Source organism: Octopus sinensis, linkage group LG23 (genome assembly GCF_006345805.1).
Source record: "Octopus sinensis linkage group LG23, ASM634580v1, whole genome shotgun sequence".
Taxonomy (NCBI): Eukaryota; Metazoa; Mollusca; class Cephalopoda; order Octopoda; family Octopodidae; genus Octopus; species Octopus sinensis.
The window spans coordinates 5,245,443-5,267,584 of NC_043019.1; the positions used below are offsets into that span (position 1 = coordinate 5,245,443).

General features: G+C 49.4%; 1 protein-coding gene and 1 non-coding gene across 2 annotated transcripts in view; one reads left to right on the forward strand and one right to left on the reverse strand.

Annotated features, from left to right (window-relative positions):
* Window positions 1-22,142, reverse strand: part of LOC115223392 (DNA (cytosine-5)-methyltransferase 1-like) — an 88,746-nt gene that overhangs the window by 57,021 nt on the left and 9,583 nt on the right. The window contains exons 4-9 of the mRNA XM_029793905.2: window positions 19,703-20,095; window positions 18,581-18,659; window positions 16,539-16,626; window positions 4,318-4,443; window positions 2,410-2,524; window positions 404-513 (exon numbers count right to left, since the gene is read on the reverse strand). Coding sequence (XP_029649765.1) covers window positions 404-513; window positions 2,410-2,524; window positions 4,318-4,443; window positions 16,539-16,626; window positions 18,581-18,659; window positions 19,703-20,095 — 911 coding nt within the window. The remainder of the gene's footprint in view (window positions 1-403; window positions 514-2,409; window positions 2,525-4,317; window positions 4,444-16,538; window positions 16,627-18,580; window positions 18,660-19,702; window positions 20,096-22,142) is intronic.
* Window positions 16,661-16,764, forward strand: LOC115223739. The gene has a single exon (XR_003882829.1). It is a non-coding gene; the product is annotated as a U6 spliceosomal RNA (small nuclear RNA).

The window sequence follows — 22,142 nt, forward strand, 5'->3', positions numbered from 1 at the left end:
AGTAGCTCCTTCATAAACATATAAAATAAAATGCCAGCCTCCCTTGGCACCTGTCCCAGTGGCACGTAAAAAGCAGCATCTGTACGTGGTCGATGCCAGTGGCACCATGACTGGCTTCCGTGCTGGTGGTACGTAAAAAGCACCAACCGATCGTGGCTGTTGCCAGCCTCCACTGGTACGTAAAAAGCACCCACTACACTCACAGAGTGGTTGGCATTAGGGAGGGCATCCAGCTGTAGAAACTCTGCCAGATCAGACTGGAGCCTGGTACAGCCTCCTGGTTCCCAGACCCCGGTCGAACCATCCAACCCATGCTAGCATGGAAAACAGACATTAAACAATGATGATGATGATGATGAAATAAATGAATAAAGAAGCAAAAACAAAAAAGTGAAATACAAACCTAAAATTGGAGAGTTTGTGTTGGGGTCGTTCATCGAAACTAGACACTTCATCATCGTTGCCAGAAAAGACGGACAATTTGGTGTCAGTGAGAGCTATGAATTCCTCAACCTGAAATATAAGAGGACAAACTGAAATATAGGGGGATCAAGACATAGGATATGGTTCAAGAGTCCACAATTAAATACAGGGTATCCCAGAATTAACTATCTATTTCAATGAAATTGGGTAAATTTTAAAAAAACTAACAGAAATTTATGTTCATTACTTGATTATGATACTAAAATAAATCTATATATATAAAGCTAAAGTTGTCTGTGTGTGTGTGTATGGCAGGTTTGGTAGCCTTCAACTAACACTATCTCCTCCGAGACCCTGCCGCGCAAGTTGACCAAAATAGAGAGTATGATAGAAGAAGGCTTGCTCTTCATTCCGTAGAAGAAAAAATTCAAATCGGACCAAGTTAAGACCAAAAATTATTTACATCAAAAAGATGCTTTTTTTCCTATGAAAATCCCTATTTTTTAATGATTTTTTGACTGCTGTGTCGCCATTTTTCGGTGTATTTCAACCAGAAAAAGTGTGATCTGCATGCTCTTACTATCTACAATGTTCAAGCCAAACCTTCAATGGGTATGTTTTGATTTTACAGATTTTTTTAGTTATACGTGATGTAAAATAGTTGATTTTATTCATTTTACAGGTACAACCACGATTCATGTTGCCCACCCGTTTGGCTTCAAAATAACATTTTGGGGGGTTTTTTTGTAACCACAAACTGTTCTTACTAACGTTTTGGATTTTCCTGTACTTTTTCTTAATGAAGACTGTTGCAGTCTTAACTTCTTAATAGATTTTCAGTGCAGTTCGAAACTTGAGCTTCATTTTGCTTTAAATCTACGGGTAATTTTTTTCTCCACAATGTTAATAGAAGGAATATTAATCAACAATACCAACAACTGAAGTCGGCATTACACATTTGCAGCACATTCAGAGCAAACTCGAGCATCACCACACTACACTTTTAGTCATAGATTGAAACTATTTCAAAACTTTGTAAACGCGACATCTAAGTCTACCGTTTTAAGTGCAACTAAAAAACAAACCTGAGCAACGCCGGGCTACACTGCTCGTAGATTTATAAATCTTACATCAAAACTTTATTGAAAATTTCCAATCTTTGCTCCATCTGTACCCTTGCAAATTTCAAATCTACCCTTAGCATTGTGCAACACATTTTAAAGGATTTCAGGAGTTAAGGACTGCACTGCTAACAAAGCATTAAGTTCAGCTAAACTATTGCTCCATCATGGGAGTGGAGGCAGATAGAACGATTCCAGCCAATTAGTAAAAAGCTGCTGTGGACAGGTAAGTGGGATCCAACAGAAATGAAAATAAAATTTATTATAAAATATTACACTTTTAACACATATTAAACATGATAAACATAAATAAAAGTTGGTTTTAAAAAAATTAGTCCAATTTCACTGAAATGGATAGATTAACCATTTCGTTACCAACCCGGCTGAAACTGGCTCTGAGTACAAATGTCTTGTTTTCATTAGTTTGGAATTAAAATCTTCCACCAAACTTTAGTCACAATTTATTCCTAACACTAGCTGAATGATAACTAAGTTATTCTACTAAATTCTTTGTTATATTTAAAGTAAATAAAAGAAATACAGAGCATCTCAAAATAAATACGGTAATGAAAGGGTTAATTCTGAGGCTCTCTGTATTATGACAAGTGTTTACAGAACACACACAACTGGGCAGGTGGGGTAGCGAAGTTACCGCAACATAATAGCACAACTGAGATATAGGGATTATTATTGCTTAATGGTTGTAGGGGCCAACCAATTTTGGGAAGAAGGAAATAAAAAAGATAGAAAAGACAAGAGATAAAAACAAAAAAAAACAGGGAAAACAAAGAAAATATTTTAAAAAAAGACAAAGAATCAGAAGGAGATTGAAGAGGAAAGGGTGCATTATAAAATGCTTACTTACAGCATCAGGAGGGTCACCATGAAATAACACCAATTCAGGGTCATCTAACAACTGTTTACAGCCCCTGCATTTAATAGGGGTCACCTGTTCTTTGGTTAGTTTGGTATCTGCGTTTCTTTGAAAGATGGAGAAAAAGACAACAGGATATTAATTATAATTAACAGTGCTCCCACCAGCTTCCTCAGCTTTGGAATGGGTTTTTAGGGGTTACGGAGTTTTCATAGCAAATTTTCACTGATATCTTCCTGGTCATCTGAAATCAGTGACCTTTCAAGGGCATTTCAACTTTTGGGAGCTAAAAATTCTACAGTGTATCAACAGTAGGGAAATTATTTTGAAGGATACAAATCTAATTAAAAAGAACTAGCAGGACTTGCTACCCTGGACTGATGAAGGGCAAGACCCAGAAACATGTCTTCAGGTGCTAATCCTAGCTGGCAGGAGTGCTTGCCTCCCATTTGCAAATATAAGGACACAGCAAATGTGTCAAAGCCGACAGAAAGTGTCGATGCTTCCTAGGGCTAAATAGCAGTGGTGTAATTCCCTTTACAGGACTGTCACGTTATGTTGACAGTATACAACCACTCAAAATCTAATTAAATTTTATATAAAGCAATAAATTTGTGTTTTAAAATGTTCCATTTACTTTTGGTCAGACTTAGTATGTTATCTACACTATCATATTCCTAGTATTGTTTCTGCACCGAAGATAAAGTTTCCTTCTCAAGCCATACCAACTTGTAAGGGCTGGCTTCCATGGTGTACATATTTCCCACCTGGACAGGACACCAGTCCATTGCAAGGATAATTCATTTTTGCCAGCTGAGTGGACTGGAGCAATGTGAAATGAAGTGTTTTGCTGAATAACACAATGGGTTGCTTGACCCAGAATTGAAACCACAATCTTAAAATCATGAGCCCAACAACACCCTAGCTACTAAGCCACATGCCTTCTACCTATCCACACTAACAATAACTGCATATCTGAGCCCTCATTCTAGAGACATCTAAACTGTATACCATAAATCCTCAAGGAAAATCCGCTCTTGAGTATAACACGCAGGGGATTTTTAGGGGGCTGTACCTCTGAAAAACCTATACCTTGTGTATAATATGCACCCCTTCTCTAACTTGAGTCAAGGAGGTCTATATAACGTCCTTGGTTTGTAAAAATGTATACGGTAACGTCCCTTATTATTATTGTATATATAACATAATGCAAACGTGTAGCTTTTTTGTTGCATTTTGTTTGCAGAAAATAAAGAAATAACAGTAATAACGTTTAATAAATGTTGCTTACTGCAAGTTATGGATGATTCTTTTATGACTTCATTGCTTTCAGGTTTAGCTTAAAGTATTTTCGCGCCCAACATCACAAAATGCGTCAGAATAAACATTGCCGGACAGCAAATAGAGACTCGGACATTGCTTCATCATCATCATCGTTCAACGCCTGTTTTCCATGCTAGCATGGGTTGGACAGTTCGACGGGGGTCTGGGAAGCCAGGAGGCTGCACCAGGCTCCAGTCTGACCTGCCAGTGTTTCTACAGCTGGATGCCCTTCCTAACGCCAACCACTCCGTGAGTATAGTGGGTGCTTTTTATGAGCCACCGGCACAGGTGCCAAGGGAGGCTGGCAACGGCCACGATCGGTTGGTGCTTTTTACGTGCCTCCGGCACGGAAGCCAGTCAAGGCAGCGCTGGCATCGGCCACGTACAGATGGTGCTTTTTACATTAGAAAATATTTTTCATTTTTAACCTCGTGTATAATACACACTAGGGATTTTGACCTTTAAATTTTGGGAAAAAAGTGCGGATTATACTTGAGGATTTACGGTATCAACATACAATTTGTCTAACAACCAAACACAACCAGAGATAGGATTAACAACAAAAAATCTCCTTACTGCACTGATGAGGTTTCCTTATTTTCATCATTTTTGCCATTAATCTCAGACGTCTTTATTTTCTTCTCCTCTTGTTTCACTCCACTGTTTTCTTCGTCATCATCAGATGCTTTACGCTTCTCAGGTCTGATGGAAAGAGAGACAGATGGTATACAAACGGTTGATAAATACATTCAGACACAAAAATATAGGAAGGGAAGAACACAGAAATATGAATACACCTTTTCCGTCACCATGTCAGTTATAAATTATGAAAAGGTTATGCTTGAGTCCAGCACTCAAAGTTTAATAAACAATTGCTAACTGTAGTGTTCCCACGACTGCCTCCATCACCACTGCCACGATAGTCCTTATAGCTTTAGAACCATGCTACATCATCATCGTCTAACGTCCGTTTTCCGTGCTAGCATGGGCTAGACGGTTCAACATGGGTTTGGGTAGCCCGGAGGCTGCACCAGGCACCAGTCTGATCTGGCAGTATTTCTACAGCTCGATGCCCTTCCTAACGCCAACCACTCCGTGAGTGTAGTGGGTGATTTTTACGTGCCACTGGCACAGAAGCCAGACGTGACAGCGCTGGCATCGGCCACGTTCGGATGGTGCGTTTTACGTGCCACTGGCACAGAAGCCAGTCAAGGCAGCGCTGGCATCGGCCATGTTCGGATGGTGCGTTTTACGTGCCACTGGCACAGAAGCCAGTCAAGGCAGCGCTGGCATCGGCCACGTTCGGATGGTGCATTTTACGTGCCACTGGCACAGAAGCCAGACGTGGCAGCGCTGGCATCGGCCATGTTCGGATGGTGCGTTTTACGTGCCACTGGCACAGAAGCCAGTCAAGGCAGCGCTGGCATCGGCCATGTTCGGATGGTGCGTTTTACGTGCCACTGGCACAGAAGCCAGTCAAGGCAGCGCTGGCATCGGCCACGTTCGGATGGTGCGTTTTACGTACCACTGGCACAGAAGCCAGTCAAGGCAGCGCTGGCATCGGCCACGTTCGGATGGTGCGTTTTACGTACCACTGGCACAGAAGCCAGTCAAGGCAGCGCTGGCATCGGCCACGTTCGGATGGTGCGTTTTACGTGCCACTGGCACAGAAGCCAGTCAAGGCAGCGCTGGCATCGGCCACGTTCGGATGGTGCGTTTTACGTGCCACTGGCCAGAAGCCAGTCAAGGCAGCGCTGGCATCGGCCATGTTCGGATGGTGCGTTTTACGTACCACTGGCACAGAAGCCAGTCAAGGCAGCGCTGGCATCGGCCATGTTCGGATGGTGCGTTTTACGTGCCACCGGCACAGAAGCCAGTCAAGGCAGCGCTGGCATCGGCCATGTTCGGATGGTGCGTTTTACGTGCCACTGGCACAGAAGCCAGTCAAGGCAGCGCTGGCATCGGCCATGTTCGGATGGTGCGTTTTACGTGCCACTGGCCCAGAAGCCAGTCAAGGCAGCGCTGGCATCGGCCATGTTCGGATGGTGCGTTTTACGTGCCACTGGCCCAGAAGCCAGTCAAGGCAGCGCTGGCATCGGCCATGTTCGGATGGTGGTTGCGTTTTACGTGCCACTGGCCCAGAAGCCAGTCAAGGCAGCGCTGGCATCGGCCATGTTCGAATGGTGCGTTTTACGTGCCACTGGCCAAGAAGCCAGTCAAGGCAGCGCTGGCATCGGCCATGTTCGGATGGTGCGTTTTACGTACCACTGGCACAGAAGCCAGTCAAGGCAGCGCTGGCATCGGCCACGTTCGGATGGTGGTGCGTTTTACGTGCCACTGGCACAGAAGCCAGTCAAGGCAGCGCTGGCATCGGCCACGTTCGGATGGTGCGTTTTACGTGCCACTGGCCAGAAGCCAGTCAAGGCAGCGCTGGCATCGGCCATGTTCGGATGGTGCGTTTTACGTACCACTGGCACAGAAGCCAGTCAAGGCAGCGCTGGCATCGGCCACGTTCGGATGGTGCGTTTTACGTGCCACTGGCACAGAAGCCAGTCAAGGCAGCGCTGGCATCGGCCATGTTCGGATGGTGCGTTTTACGTGCCACTGGCCCAGAAAGTCCAGTCAAGGCAGCGCTGGCATCGGCCATGTTCGGATGGTGCGTTTTACGTGCCACTGGCCCAGAAGCCAGTCAAGGCAGCGCTGGCATCGGCCACGTTCGGATGGTGCGTTTTACGTTCCACTGGCCCAGAAGCCAGTCAAGGCAGCGCTGGCATCGGCCATGGTCGGATGGTGCGTTTTACGTGCCACTGGCCCAGAAGCCAGTCAAGGCAGCGCTGGCATCGGCCATGTTCGGATGGTGCGTTTTACGTGCCACTGGCACAGAAGCCAGTCAAGGCAGCGCTGGCATCGGCCATGTTCGGATGGTTGCGTTACGTGCCACTGCACAGAAGCCAGTCAAGGCAGCGCTGGCATCGGCCACGTTCGGATGGTGCGTTTTACGTGCCACTGGCCCAGAAGCCAGTCAAGGCAGCGCTGGCATCGGCCACGTTCGGATGGTGCGTTTTACGTGCCTGGCACTGGCAGAAGCCAGTCAGGCAGCGCTGGCATCGGCCATGTTCGGATGGTGCGTTTCGTGCCACTGGCCCAGAAGCCAGTCAAGGCAGCGCTGGCATCGGCCATGTTCGGATGGTGCGTTTTACGTGCCACTGGCATCGGCCACGTTCGGATGGTGCGTTTCGCGTGCCACTGGCACAGAAGCCAGTCAAGCAGCGCTGGCATCGGCCATTTTCGGATGGTGCGTTTTACGTGCCACTGGCATCGGCCACGTTCGGATGTGGTGCGTTTTACGTGCCACTGGCACAGAAGCCAGTCAAGGCAGCGCTGGCATCGGCCATGTTCGGATGGTGCGTTTTACGTGCCACTGGCATCGCCACGTTCGGATGGTGCGTTTTACGTACCACTGGCACAGAAGCCAGTCAAGGCAGCGCTGGCATCGGCCACGTTCGGATGGTGCATTTTACGTGCCACTGGCACAGAAGCCAGTCAAGGCAGCGCTGGCATCGGCCACGTTCGGATGGTGCATTTTACGTGCCACTGGCACAGAAGCCAGTCAAGGCAGCGCTGGCATCGGCCATGTTCGGATGGTGCGTTTTACGTGCCACTGGCCCAGAAGCCAGTCAAGGCAGCGCTGGCATCGGCCATGTTCGGATGGTGCGTTTTACGTGCCACTGGCCCAGAAGCCAGTCAAGGCAGCGCTGGCATCGGCCACGTTCGGATGGTGCGTTTTACGTGCCACTGGCACAGAAGCCAGTCAAGGCAGCGCTGGCATCGGCCATGTTCGGATGGTGCGTTTTACGTGCCACTGGCACAGAAGCCAGTCAAGGCAGCGCTGGCTGGCATCGGCCACGTTCGGATGGTGCGTTTTACGTGCCACTGGCACAGAAGCCAGTCAAGGCAGCGCTGGCATCGGCCATGTCGGATGGTGCGTTTTACGTGCCACTGGCCCGAAGCCAGTCAAGGCCAGCGCTGGCATCGGCCATGTTCGGATGGTGCTTTTTACGTGCCACTGGCCCAGAAGCCAGTCAAGGCAGCGCTGGCATCGGCCATGTTCGGATGGTGCGTTTTACGTGCCACTGGCCCAGAAGCCAGTCAAGGCAGCGCTGGCATCGGCCATGTTCGGATGGTGCGTTTTACGTGCCACTGGCCCGAAGCCAGTCAAGGCAGCGCGCTGGCATCGGCCATGTTCGGTGTCGTTTTACGTGCCACTGGCACAGAAGCCAGTCAAGGCAGCGCTGGCATCGGCCACGTTCGGATGGTGCGTTTTACGTACAACTGGCACAGAAGCCAGTCAAGGCAGCGCTGGCATCGGCACGTTCGGATGGTGCGTTTTACGTACCACTGGCACAGAAGCCAGTCAAGGCAGGCGCTGCATCGGCCACGTTCGGATGGTGCGTTTTACGTGCCACTGGCACAGAAGCCAGTCAAGGCAGCGCTGGCATCGGCCACGTTCGGATGGTGCGTTTTACGTGCCACTGGCACAGAAGCCAGTCAAGGCAGCGCTGGCATCGGCCATGTTCGGATGGTGCGTTTTACGTACCACTGGCCACAGAAGCCAGTCAAGGCAGCGCTGGCATCGGCCATGTTCGGATGGTGCGTTTTACAGTCCACTGGCATCGGCCATGTTCGGATGGTGCGTTTTACGTACCACTGGCCCAGAAGCCAGTCAAGGCAGCGCTGGCATCGGCCATGTTCGATGGTGCGTTTTACGTACCACTGGCCCAGAAGCCAGTCAAGGCAGCGCTGGCATCGGCCATGTTCGGTATGGTGGGTTTTACGTGCCACTGGCACAGAAGCCAGTCAAGGCAGCGCTGGCATCGGCCATGTTCGGATGGTGCGTTTTACGTACCACTGGCCCAGAAGCCAGTCAAGGCACGCTGGCATCGGCCATGTTCGGAATTGTCGTTTTACGTGCCACTGGCACAGAAGCCAGTCAAGGCAGCGCTGGCATCGGCCATGTTCGGATGGTGGCGTTTTACGTACCCTGGCCCAGAAGCCAGTCAAGGCAGCGCTGGCATCGGCCATGTTCGGATGGTGCGTTTTACGTGCCACTGGCAAGAAGCCAGTCAAGGCAGCGCTGGCATCGGCCACGTTCGGATGGTGCGTTTTACGTGCCACTGGCACCAGAAGCCAGTCAAGCAGCGCTGGCATCGGCCACGTTCGGATGGTGCGTTTTACGTCCCACTGGCACAGAAGCCAGCGCTGGCATCGGCCATGTTCGGATGGTGCGTTTTACGTGCCACTGGCCAGTAGCCAGTCAAGGCAGCGCTGGCATCGGCCACGTTCGGATGGTGCGTTTTACGTACCACTGGCCCAGAAGCCAGTCAAGGCAGCGCTGGCATCGGCCATGTTCGGATGGTGCGTTTTACGTGCCACTGGCACAGAAGCCAGTCAAGGCAGCGCTGGCATCGGCCATGTTCGGATGGTGGCGTTTTACGTGCCACTGGCCCAGAAGCCAGTCAAGGCAGCGCTGGCATCGGCCATGTTCGGATGGTGCGTTTTACGTGCCACTGGCACAGAAGCCAGTCAAGGCAGCGCTGGCATCGGCCACGTTCGGATGGTGCGTTTTAACGTGCCACTGGCCCAGAAGCCAGTCAAGGCAGCGCTGGCATCGGCCACATTCGGATGGTGCGTTTTACGTCCCACTGGCACAGAAGCCAGTCAAGGCAGCGCTGGCATCGGCCATGTTCGGATGGTGCGTTTTACGTGCCACTGGCACAGAAGCCAGTCAAGGCAGCGCTGGCATCGCCACGTTCGGATGGTGCGTTTTACGTGCCACTGGCCCAGAAGCCAGTCAAGGCAGCGCTGGCATCGGCCATGTTCGGATGGTGCGTTTTACGTGCCACTGGCACAGAAGCCAGTCAAGGCAGCGCTGGCATCGGCCACGTTCGGATGGTGCGTTTTACGTGCCACTGGCCCAGAAGCCAGTCAAGGCAGCGCTGGCATCGGCCATGTTCGGATGGTGCGTTTTACGTGCCACTGGCACAGAAGCCAGTCAAGGCAGCGCTGGCATCGGCCACGTTCGGATGGTGCGTTTTACGTGCCACTGGCACAGAAGCCAGTCAAGGCAGCGCTGGCATCGGCCATGTTCGGATGGTGCGTTTTACGTGCCACTGGCACAGAAGCCAGTCAAGGCAGCGCTGGCATCGGCCACGTTCGGATGGTGCGTTTTACGTGCCACTGGCCCAGAAGCCAGTCAAGGCAGCGCTGGCATCGGCCATGTTCGGATGGTGCGTTTTACGTACCACTGGCCCAGAAGCCAGTCAAGGCAGCGCTGGCATCGGCCATGTTCGGATGGTGCGTTTTACGTGCCACTGGCACAGAAGCCAGTCAAGGCAGCGCTGGCATCGGCCACGTTTGGATGGTGCGTTTTACGTGCCACTGGCCCAGAAGCCAGTCAAGGCGCGCTGGCATCGGCCATGTTCGGATGGTGCGTTTTACGTGCCACTGGCCCAGAAGCCAGTCAAGGCAGCGCTGGCATCGGCCATGTTCGGATGGTGCGTTTTACGTGCCACTGGCACAGAAGCCAGTCAAGGCAGCGCTGGCATCGGCCATGTTCGGATGGTGCGTTTTACGTGCCACTGGCCCAGAAGCCAGTCAAGGCAGCGCTGGCATCGGCCATGTTCGGATGGTGCGTTTTACGTGCCACTGGCATCGGCCATGTTCGGATGGTGCGTTTTACGTGCCACTGGCCCAGAAGCCAGTCAAGGCAGCGCTGGCATCGGCCATGTTCGGATGGTGCGTTTTACGTGCCACTGGCCCAGAAGCCAGTCAAGGCAGCGCTGGCATCGGCCATGTTCGGATGGTGCGTTTTACGTGCCACTGGCACAGAAGCCAGTCAAGGCAGCGCTGGCATCGGCCATGTTCGGATGGTGCGTTTTACGTGCCACTGGCCCAGAAGCCAGTCAAGGCAGCGCTGGCATCGGCCATGTTCGGATGGTGCGTTTTACGTGCCACTGGCCCAGAAGCCAGTCAAGGCAGCGCTGGCATCGGCCATGTTCGGATGGTGCGTTTTACGTGCCACTGGCACAGAAGCCAGTCAAGGCAGCGCTGGCATCGGCCACGTTCGGATGGTGCGTTTTACGTGCCACTGGCACAGAAGCCAGTCAAGGCAGCGCTGGCATCGGCCACGTTCGGATGGTGCGTTTTACGTGCCACTGGCCCAGAAGCCAGTCAAGGCAGCGCTGGCATCGGCCATGTTCGGATGGTGCGTTTTACGTGCCACTGGCATCGGCCACGTTCGGATGGTGCGTTTTACGTGCCACTGGCACAGAAGCCAGTCAAGGTAGCGCTGGCATCGGCCACGTTCGGATGGTGCGTTTTACGTGCCACTGGCCCAGAAGCCAGTCAAGGCAGCGCTGGCATCGGCCATGTTCGGATGGTGCGTTTTACGTGCCACTGGCATCGGCCACGTTCGGATGGTGCGTTTTACGTGCCACTGGCACAGAAGCCAGTCAAGGCAGCGCTGGCATCGGCCACGTTCGGATGGTGCGTTTTACGTGCCACTGGCCCAGAAGCCAGTCAAGGCAGCGCTGGCATCGGCCATGTTCGGATGGTGCGTTTTACGTGCCACTGGCATCGGCCACGTTCGGATGGTGCGTTTTACGTGCCACTGGCACAGAAGCCAGTCAAGGCAGCGCTGGCATCGGCCACGTTCGGATGGTGCGTTTTACGTGCCACTGGCCCAGAAGCCAGTCAAGGCAGCGCTGGCATCGGCCATGTTCGGATGGTGCGTTTTACGTGCCACTGGCATCGGCCACGTTCGGATGGTGCGTTTTACGTGCCACTGGCAAAGAAGCCAGTCAAGGCAGCGCTGGCATCGGCCACGTTCGGATGGTGCGTTTTACGTGCCACTGGCCCAGAAGCCAGTCAAGGCAGCGCTGGCATCGGCCATGTTCGGATGGTGCGTTTTACGTACCACTGGCACAGAAGCCAGTCAAGGCAGCGCTGGCATCGGCCATGTTCGGATGGTGCGTTTTACGTGCCACTGGCATCGGCCATGTTCGGATGGTGCGTTTTACGTGCCACTGGCATCGGCCACGTTCGGATGGTGCGTTTTACGTGCCACTGGCACAGAAGCCAGTCAAGGCAGCGCTGGCATCGGCCATGTTCGGATGGTGCGTTTTACGTGCCACTGGCATCGGCCACGTTCGGATGGTGCTTTTTACGTGCCACTGGCACAGAAGCCAGTCAAGGCAGCGCTGGCATCGGCCATGTTCGGATGGTGCGTTTTACGTGCCACCGGCACAGAAGCCAGTCAAGGCAGCGCTGGCATCGGCCATGTTCGGATGGTGCGTTTTACGTGCCACTGGCACAGAAGCCAGTCAAGGCAGCGCTGGCATCGGCCATGTTCGGATGGTGCGTTTTACGTGCCACCGGCACAGAAGCCAGTCAAGGCAGCGCTGGCATCGGCCATGTTCGGATGGTGCGTTTTACGTGCCACTGGCATCGCCACGTTGCGGAAAAGGCCATGTTCGGTGGTGCGTTTTACGTGCCACTGGCACAGAAGCCAGTCAAGGCAGCGCTGGCATCGCCATGTTCGGATGGTGCGTTTTACGTGCCACTGGCAACAAAAACGTTCGGCCATGTTCGGATTGGCGTTTTAACGTGCCACTGGCCACAGAAGCCAGTCAAGGCAGCGCTGGCATCGGCCATGTTTCGATGGTGCGTTTTACTTGCCACCGGCACAGAAGCCAGTCAAGGCAGCGCTGGCATCGGCCATGTTCGGATGGTGCGTTTTACGTGCCACTGGCATCGGCCACGTTCGGATGGTGCGTTTTACGTGCCACTGGCACAGAAGCCGTCAAGGCAGCGCTGGCATCGGCCATGTTCGGATGGTGCGTTTTACGTGCCACTGGCACAGAAGCCAGTCAAGCAGCGCTGGCATCGGCCATGTTCGGATGGTGCGTTTTACGTGCCACTGGCACAGAAGCCAGTCAAGGCAGCGCTGGCATCGGCCATGTTCGGATGGTGCGTTTTACGTGCCACCGGCACAGAAGCCACTCAAGGCAGCGCTGGCATCGGCCATGTTCGGATGGTGCGTTTTACGTGCCACTGGCATCGGCCACGTTCGGATTGGTTTCGTTTTACGTGCCACTGGCACAGAAGCCAGTCAAGGCAGCGCTGGCATCGGCCATGTTCGGATGGTGCGTTTTACGTGCCACTGGCACAGAAGCCAGTCAAGGCAGCGCTGGCATCGGCCATGTTCGGATGGTGCGTTTTACGTGCCACTGGCATCGGCCACGTTCGGATGGTGCGTTTTACGTGCCACTGGCACAGAAGCCAGTCAAGGCAGCGCTGGCATCAGCCACGTTCGGATGGTGCGTTTTACGTGCCACTGGCATCGGCCACGTTCGGATGGTGCGTTTTACGTGCACCGGCACAGAAGCCAGTCAAGGCAGCGCTGGCATCGGCCATGTTCGGATGGTGCGTTTTACGTGCCACTGGCACAGAAGCCAGTCAAGGCAGCGCTGGCATGCCATGTTCGGATGGTGCGTTTTACGTGCCACTGGCACAGAAGCCAGTCAAGGCAGCGCTGGCATCGGCCATGTTCGGATGGTGCGTTTTACGTGCCACTGGCACAGAAGCCAGCCAAGGCAGCGCTGGCATCGGCCATGTTCGGATGGTGCGTTTTACGTGCCACTGGCATCGGCCACGTTCGGATGGTGCGTTTTACGTGCCACTGGCACAGAAGCCAGTCAAGGCAGCGCTGGCATCGGCCATGTTCGGATGGTGCGTTTTACGTGCCACTGGCACAGAAGCCAGTCAAGGCAGCGCTGGCATCGGCCATGTTCGGATGGTGCGTTTTACGTGCCACTGGCACAGAAGCCAGTCAAGGCAGCGCTGGCATCGGCCACGTTCAGATGGTGCGTTTTACGTGCCACTGGCACAGAAGCCAGTAAAGGCAGCGCTGGCATCAGCCACGTTCGGATGGTGCGTTTTACGTGCCACTGGCATCGGCCACGTTCGGATGGTGCGTTTTACGTGCCACTGGCACAGAAGCCAGTCAAGGCAGCGCTGGCATCAGCACGTTCGGATGGTGCGTTTTACGTGCCACTGGCATCGGCCAGTTCGGATGGTGCGTTTATGTTCACTGTACCACTGGCACAGAAGCCAGTCAAGGCAGCGCTGGCATCGGCCATGTTCGGATGGTGCGTTTTACGTGCCACCGGCACAGAAGCCAGTCAAGGCAGCGCTGGCATCGGCCATGTTCGGATGGTGCGTTTTACGTGCCACTGGCACAGAAGCCAGTCAAGGCAGCGCTGGCATCGGCCATGTTCGGATGGTGCGTTTTACGTGCCACTGGCATCGGCCACGTTCGGATGGTGCGTTTTACGTGCCACCGCACAGAAGCCAGTCAAGGCAGCGCTGGCATCGGCCATGTTCGGATGGTGCGTTTTACGTGCCAACTGGCATCGGCCACGTTCGGATGTGTGCGTTTTACGTAACACTGGCACAGAAGCCAGTCAAGGCAGCGCTGGCATCGGCCATGTTCGGATGGTGCGTTTTACGTGCCACTGGCACAGAAGCCAGTCAGGCAGCGCTGCATCGGCCATTCGGATGGTGCGTTTTACGTGCCACTGGCACAGAAGCCAGTCAAGGCAGCGCTGGCATCGGCCATGTTCGGATGGTGCTTTTTACGTGCCACCGGCACAGGTATCACAACTACAATTTCCATTTGATGGTGACCTATTGAGTCAAGTACATCAACATCAAAATAAATATCAAATGGAAATTGTAGTTATGATACCTGTGCTGGCGGCACATAAAAAAAAGAAGCCACCTATTTACTAATAAACCAACTGGGCACAGTATTGAAATGTGCCTCTTTAAGAATTCTATATGTTTAAGTGAATTAGACAGCACTTGTAGAATCTCTTTAGTGCTTACCATACTGGATATAGGCACATGGCTCAATGGTTAGAGTATCAAGAGTATCAAGAGAGTTCGATTCCTGGACCTGGCTGTGTGTCGCGTTCTTGAGCAAGACACTTTATTCCACATTGCTCCAGTTCACTCAGCTGTAGAAATGAGTTGCAACATCACTGGTGCCAAGCTGTATCAGCCCCTTTGCCTTTCCCTTAAATAACATCGGTGGTGTGGAGAGGGGAGGCTGATAGACATGAGATACCAGCGAGCTGGCAGAAACGTTAGCACACCAGACGAAATGCTTAGCGGTATTTCGTCTGCCGCTACATTCTGAGTTCAAATTCCACCGAGGTCGACTTTGCCTTTCATCCTTTCAGGGTCGATAAATTAAGTACCAGTTATGCACTGGGGTCGATGTAATCAACTTAATCTCTTTGTCTGTCCTTGTTTGTCCTCTCTGTGTTTAGCCCCTTGTGGGTAGTAAAGAAATAGGTATGCATGGGAGACTGCTGGTCTTCCATAAACAACTGGCCTTGTGCCTTGGAAGGGAACTTTCTGGGTGTAACTCCATGGTCATTCATGACCAAAGGGGATCTTTACTCTTTATACTGGACATAGCAATAACCGTCTGTAAATGGCAATTACTGTATGCTGTATTCTAAATGAAAAATATACAGGATATTCTGAAGAGGCACTCCGTCGATTACGACAAGGGTTCCAGTTGATCCAATCAACGGAACAGCCTGCAAGTGGCTGAGTACTCCACAGACATGCATACCCTTAATGTAGTTTTCAGAGTGATTCAGCGTGACACAGAATTTGGCAAGGCTGGTTCTTTGAAATCCAGGTACTACTCATTTTTGCCAGCTGAGTGGAACAACGTGAAATAAAGGGTCTTGCTCAAGGACACAACACACCACTGGGATTCAAGCTCACAGCCTTACACTCATAAGCCAAAAACCCTAACCACTAAGCCACACAACTTCACTATACAGAATATAACACTGACTAATGATCAGTGCTATATCCTGTATGTGAAATGAATGTGCAAGTGGCTGAGTACTCCACAGACATGCATATCCTTAACATCATCATCATTGTTCGACCGTGGTTGAGACAATGGAATTTACTATGTTACACCAGACTTCACGGTCCATCATAGCATTAAGGAGGTCCTGTTGCTGGATGCCTGTATCCCTGGAGATTACATCAGGGTAGGAGAGTGTGCACCCTCTGGTATCGTGAGCAGATGGCTTCCAGAGGAGAAGAGTAGAAATTGCCTTGTTTTCAGCTCTACAACAATGTCCAGCAAACTGGACTCTTCTACTTTTCACAAATGATGACACAGGTGGTAGTTTCCCATATATTTGTACATAGTTCTCAGGGAGATTCAGTATGACACAGAATGTGACAAAGCAGGCCCTTTGGAATACAGGTACAACTCATTTTTGCCAGCTGAGTGGACTGGAGCAATGCGAAAATAAAGTGTCTTGCTGAAGAACGCAAGGCACCACTGGGAATCGATCTTTACGGTCATAAGCCAAATACCATAACCATTAAGCCATGCACCTTCACTGTACGGGATATGACACTGGTGAAATAAAAAAAAACTAAAAATGACTATCATTTAATATAGCTGTTGACAGATTTTCTCTTCAGCATTTGAACCAGTCGTGTCCAGCCCAAAATGTCTTTCAAAACACAAGCAATCAACAATTTTGAAATCTCAAGGTTACAAAGATAATACATTGTTAATTCAAATCAATGAGAATGAATATATATATATTGCACTTGACATATTAAATATGTATTACATTTTGGATATGAAAGAGTTTAACCCACTTCCAAGAGACCAAGACAAATCTACTTACATTCTCTCAAACATTGATGTAATGGATGGTTGAATTCCCGAAGATCTGGTTCGCTTTGACTTACTTTTCCGACTTTCAGGGGTGGCAGCTGGAAGTAAGAACAATCTTGTTTTAATTTACACATCACTTTGGCAACACACATACTAAAATTGGAACGATACAGAGAAGATTAGCATGGCCCCTGCGCAAGGATGACATGCAAATTCGTGAAGCGTTCCATATATAAAAATTTGTATATATAGGCGCAGGAGTGGCTGTGTGGTAAGTAGCTTGCTTACCAACCACATGGTTCCGGGTTCAGTCCCACTGCGTAGCACCTTGGGTAAGTGTCTTCAACTATAGCCTCGGGCCGACCAAAGCCTTGTGAGTGGATTTGGTAGACGGAAACTGAAAGAAGCCTGTCGTATAAATGTGTGTGTGTTTGTCCCCCTAGCATTGCTTGACAACTGATGCTGGTGTGTTTACATCCCCATCACTTAGCGGTTCGGCAAAAGAGACCGATAGAATAAGTACAGGGCTTACAAAAGAATAAGTCCCGGGGTCGAGTTGCTCGATTAAAGGCAGTGCTCCAGCATGGCCACAGTCAAATGACTGAAACAAGTAAAAGAGTACTCGTTGCCAGAACTGAAGAATCTGGTCTTTTATTTCTTTAACCAGAAGAACAATGCAGCAGGCCATTATCTTTAATTTAACCCTTTAGCATTTAAACCGGTCATATCTGGCTCAGATAGTCTACCTGTTTTCTGTTCAAACTGGCCATATTAAGCCTCTCGCACCTACCCTGCAATGTCATTCTAAAAATAAACAAGCATATCCTCGAAATCTCAAAACTATGAAAAAATACAGGATTAATTTTATAAAATGTGAATATCAGGCGCAGGAGTGGCTGTGTGGTAAGTAGCTTGCTTACCAACCACATGGTCCCGGGTTCAGTCCCACTGCATGGCACCTTGGGCAAGTGTCTTCTACTATAGCCTCGGGCCAACTAAAGCCTTGTGAGTGGATTTAGTAGACGGAAACTGAAAGAAGCCCATCGTGTGTGTATATATATATATATATATATATATATATATATTTGTGTGTCAGTGTTTGTCCCCCCCCAACATTGCTTGACAACCGATGCTGGTGTGTTTACATCCCCGTCACTTAGCAGTTCGGCAAAAGAGACCGATAGAATAAGTACTGGGCTTACAAAGAATAACTCCTGGGGTCGATTTACTTGACTAAAGGCGGTGCTTCAGCATGGCCGCAGTCAAATTACTGAAACAAGTAAAAGAGTAAAGAGTAAGAGTATTATATTTGACAAAGTAATCTGAATGCTAAAGGGTTAAGGGGACCTTAGGGTGTAGATAGAGAATGATCCTTTCTACTATATGTACAAGGCCAGGAATTTGGTGGAGGGAGACAAATCTATTACAATGACCCCAGTACTAAACGGGTACTTATTTTATCAACTCCAAAAGGATGAAAGGCAAAGTCGACCTCAGCAGAATTTGAAGGGAAAAAAAACAGGATAGTCACATGTGGAATATCAGGTCTACCCATATCTTTGATCAATACCCCTGATTGTAGCTCTCATCAATATCTTTGAGATCATAGCTCTCATCAATATGATCATATGTTTCTCAAAGGTGGTCAACTGGCAGAAATGTTCGCATGCCAGACAAAATGATAAAAGGCATTTTGTCCAACATTACGTTTGTGAGTTCAAATTTGCCTTTCATCCTTTCAGGGTCAATAAAATAAGTACCAACCAAACACTGGGGGTCAACATAATCAACTCATCTCCTCTCCCCTAAACTTGCTGGCATTGTGCCAATATTTGAACCCAACATAATCATATGTTTGGTCACTCAATATCTTTGGTCCCTGATCAACTCAATCAAGCCTGACCTGGGAATTAAACGACAGCAATAACCAAAAAGGGTCACCAAGTGAAAACCTGACATTGATGGAGCTGAATTCTCTCCTTAATTAAAACAAGAAATATTTTGCTGCATGTCACATAATTAAATACACAAAGGACCGAAAGATCAACTTACGAGGATTTTTATCATTTCCTGGTTCAGACGACGGAACTGCTTCTGGAAATTTCACATCATCTTCTGTGGAATGACCATTCTGAAAGACAAAACCAACAGTCATCATCATCATCATCATCATCATCATCATCATTGTTTAACGTCCGCTTTCCATGATAGCATGGGTTGGACGATTTGACTAAGGGCTGGCAAACCAGAAGGCTGCACCAGGTTCCAATCTTGATCTGGCAGAGTTTCTACAGCTGGATGCCCTTCCTAACACCAACCACTCCGAGAGTGTAGTCGGTGCCTTTACGTGCCACCAGCACGGGGGCCAGTCAGGCGGTACTGGCAACGACCTCGCTCAAATGTTTTTACACACGCCACAGGCACCAGTAAGGCGACGCTGGTAACAATCACGCTCGAATGGTGCCCTTTTACGTGCCACGGCCTGGAAGTCAGTTAGCTGCTCTGGCAACGATCACGCTCGGATGGTGCTCTTTGCACCCTACTAGCATGAGCATAAGTGCCAGTAAGGCGACGCTGGTAACGATCACGCTCAGATGGTGCTCTTTGCACCCTACTAGTACGGAGCACAAGTGCCAGTAAGGCGACTGTGTATATTCTGCATTTGTTTACATAGCCAGTCAGTTTTGGCTTGATTTCTATGGCTGGACACCATTCCTAACACCAACCCCTCCATTGTGCTGGGTGTCTTTTACAAGTCACTGGCATGAGTGCCTTTTACGTGCCACCCACATGGGTTCCTTGTACACATCACCAGCCCAGTTTCCCTGTACGCATCACTGGAACAGATGCCTTGTACACGTCAGAAGCAGGGGTCCTTGTACACATCACCAGCACTGGCCACAACCACGACCGTGATTTCACTTAGCTTCTGGCGTCTTCACAAGCGCAACAAATCACCAGAAGTTTCAACCACTTGTCATTTTCATTTACAAAAATCCATTCGCAAGGCTTTGATCAGTGCAGGTCTTTAGTAGAAGACACTTGCCCAAGGTGCCATGCAGGAGGACTGAACCTGAAACCATGTGGTCGAGAAGTTTACTTCTCAACCACACAACCAGACCTGCACTTACATAAAAACATTCACACAGAAGTACAACTCACACAATTACTTACTGTAATTTTCAAACCATTTTCTTCTACACCATTCTCGTTTCTTCCATTTGAGCTCTGACCATTCCGTCTGGTTGTAGGTGGAGAAGATTGGATGTTGTCGTTAGTAATAGCATCAGTGGCTACTGAGGTAGATTCCTTCTTCTCACAGTTATGATCCTTCTCATCCGTTTTACCCATCTTGGACGGTGACAGTCCAGGCTCCACTTCCTCATCATTTTCGGCGCTATCACTAATGCCATTTTTTTTTTCTGCTGAACGTTTGGACGCTGGTGTTGTGTCGTCTTTGGTGACCTCCTGAGGCTTAACAAGAACTGGCTTCAGCGATGGTACTTTGGGTAGTGTGTTAGACAACAGAGGTTGTAGAATGTCTTCCATCTTTTTGCAGAAACCTTTCTGGAAAGAGAGAGAGGGAGAGAGAGAGAGAGAGAAAATATAAGAAGAGGGGGGAAAGAAAGTTGGGAAAAAAAATTGGAAATTTGACCAAACAGAATATTGAACCTTTTCACACAAATCATCTCTGCTTGATTTCACTGTGGTAGCCAGTGGCTCATCTATTGTCACATTAATATGTTTTATAATCAGCCTCTCCCTCCCCGTTGTGACCATGCCCAATTAACCTACCCACATGCTACCCTAGCACAATTACTGCAAGAATTTCAATGAACTTTTTCTCTTCATATATCTACTCCCTACCACCGTCACACACTCTCATCAGCATCTGCCTTCCATGCTAGCATGGGTTGGATGGTTTGACAGAAGCTGGGCGGCGAGCTGGCAGAACCGTTAGCATGCCGGGCGAAATGCTTAGCAGTATTTCATCTGCCGCTACATTCTGAGTTCAAATTTCGCAGAGGTCGACTTTGCCTTTGATCCTTTTGGGGTCGATATAATCGACTTAATTCGTTTGTCCTCTCTGTGTTTAGCCCCTTGTGGGTAGTAAAGAAATAGGTTTGACAGAAGCTGGCTAGGCAGAAGTTGCACCAGGCCTCAGTGTCTGTTTTGGCATGGTTTTTACGGCTGTATGCCCTTCCTAACACCAAGCACCCTACAGACTGGACTATAACCCTCACTGATCATAAAACTATTGATCATAAATCATTAATCATAAACCACTGATCAATATCACTCAAAGAATTTATTGTTTTATTTATTTTAAAGTTTTTTTTTTTTTACACCACTGTCATTCCATTGATGTGGGAACACAATGGGGCCACCATGTTGCATCTGTCCCCATACTGAGGCCCTGAACAACATAGATCACTAGGCCTGCTCCAGTTTACTTGACTAAACAAAAAACAAAAACACAAAACAGACACCACTCAATCTTACATGCTTGAGAGACTTTAGTAGAAGAAGCAACCATCCGGAAAAATTAGTCCAACAATAATTGCAGCTGACCCATCCAAGCATGAAAAAATTGCTGTAAAACAGGTTTTAAGAAAAAAAAAACCAGAAAAGAAACCCCAGAAAGGTGTCTACATATACTGGAACATAAGTTTTATAAGTATTTTAGTAATTGAGAGATCTCTGCTCCTGGATAGGAAGCTAGTCTATCAAATACTTTGCTTATGGGAGAAAGGATTAAACACAGCACTGCAGCCTAAACCCTCAATCCTGCAACCACTGTTTACATTGGTTGATGACCTGTACTCAACTATACTACGGAATAATAAATAGGTAGACTTGGTCAAATAATAATAATAATTTTTTTCTTTATTCACCAGTGAGGGTTTATATAAAAGATTGGGGACAGCATAGGAGAAAACAACACAAAAAGAATGGGACTTAACTCTTTTACTTGTGTCAGTCATTTGACTGCGGCCATGCTGGAGCACCGCCTTTAGTCGAGCAAATCGACCCCAGTACTTATTCTATCGGTCTCTTTTGCCGAACCGCTAATTGACGGGGACATAAACACACCAGCATCGGTTGTCAAGCAATGCTAGGGGGACAAACACAGACACACAAACACACACACACATACATATATATATATATATATATATATATATATACATATATACGACAGGCTTCTTTCAGTTTCCGTCTACCAAATCCACTCACAAGGCATTGGTCGGCCCGGGGCTATAGCAGAAGACACTTGCCTAAGATGCCACGCAGTGGGACTGAACCCGGAACCATGTGGTTGGTTAGCAAGCTACTTACCACACAGCCACTCCTGCACCTAAACTGTGTAAAATGATAATATCATCATCATCATCATTTAACGTCCGCTTTCCATGCTGGCATGGGTTGGACGATTTGACTGAGGACTGGCGAACCAGATGGCTGCACCAGGCTCCAGTCTTGATCTGGCAGAGTTTCTACAGCTGGATGCCCTTCCTAAAGCCAACCACTCCGACAGTGTAGTGGGTGCTTTTACGTGCCACCGGCTCGCGGGCCAGTCTTGTGGTACTGGCAATGCCATGCTCGAAATGGT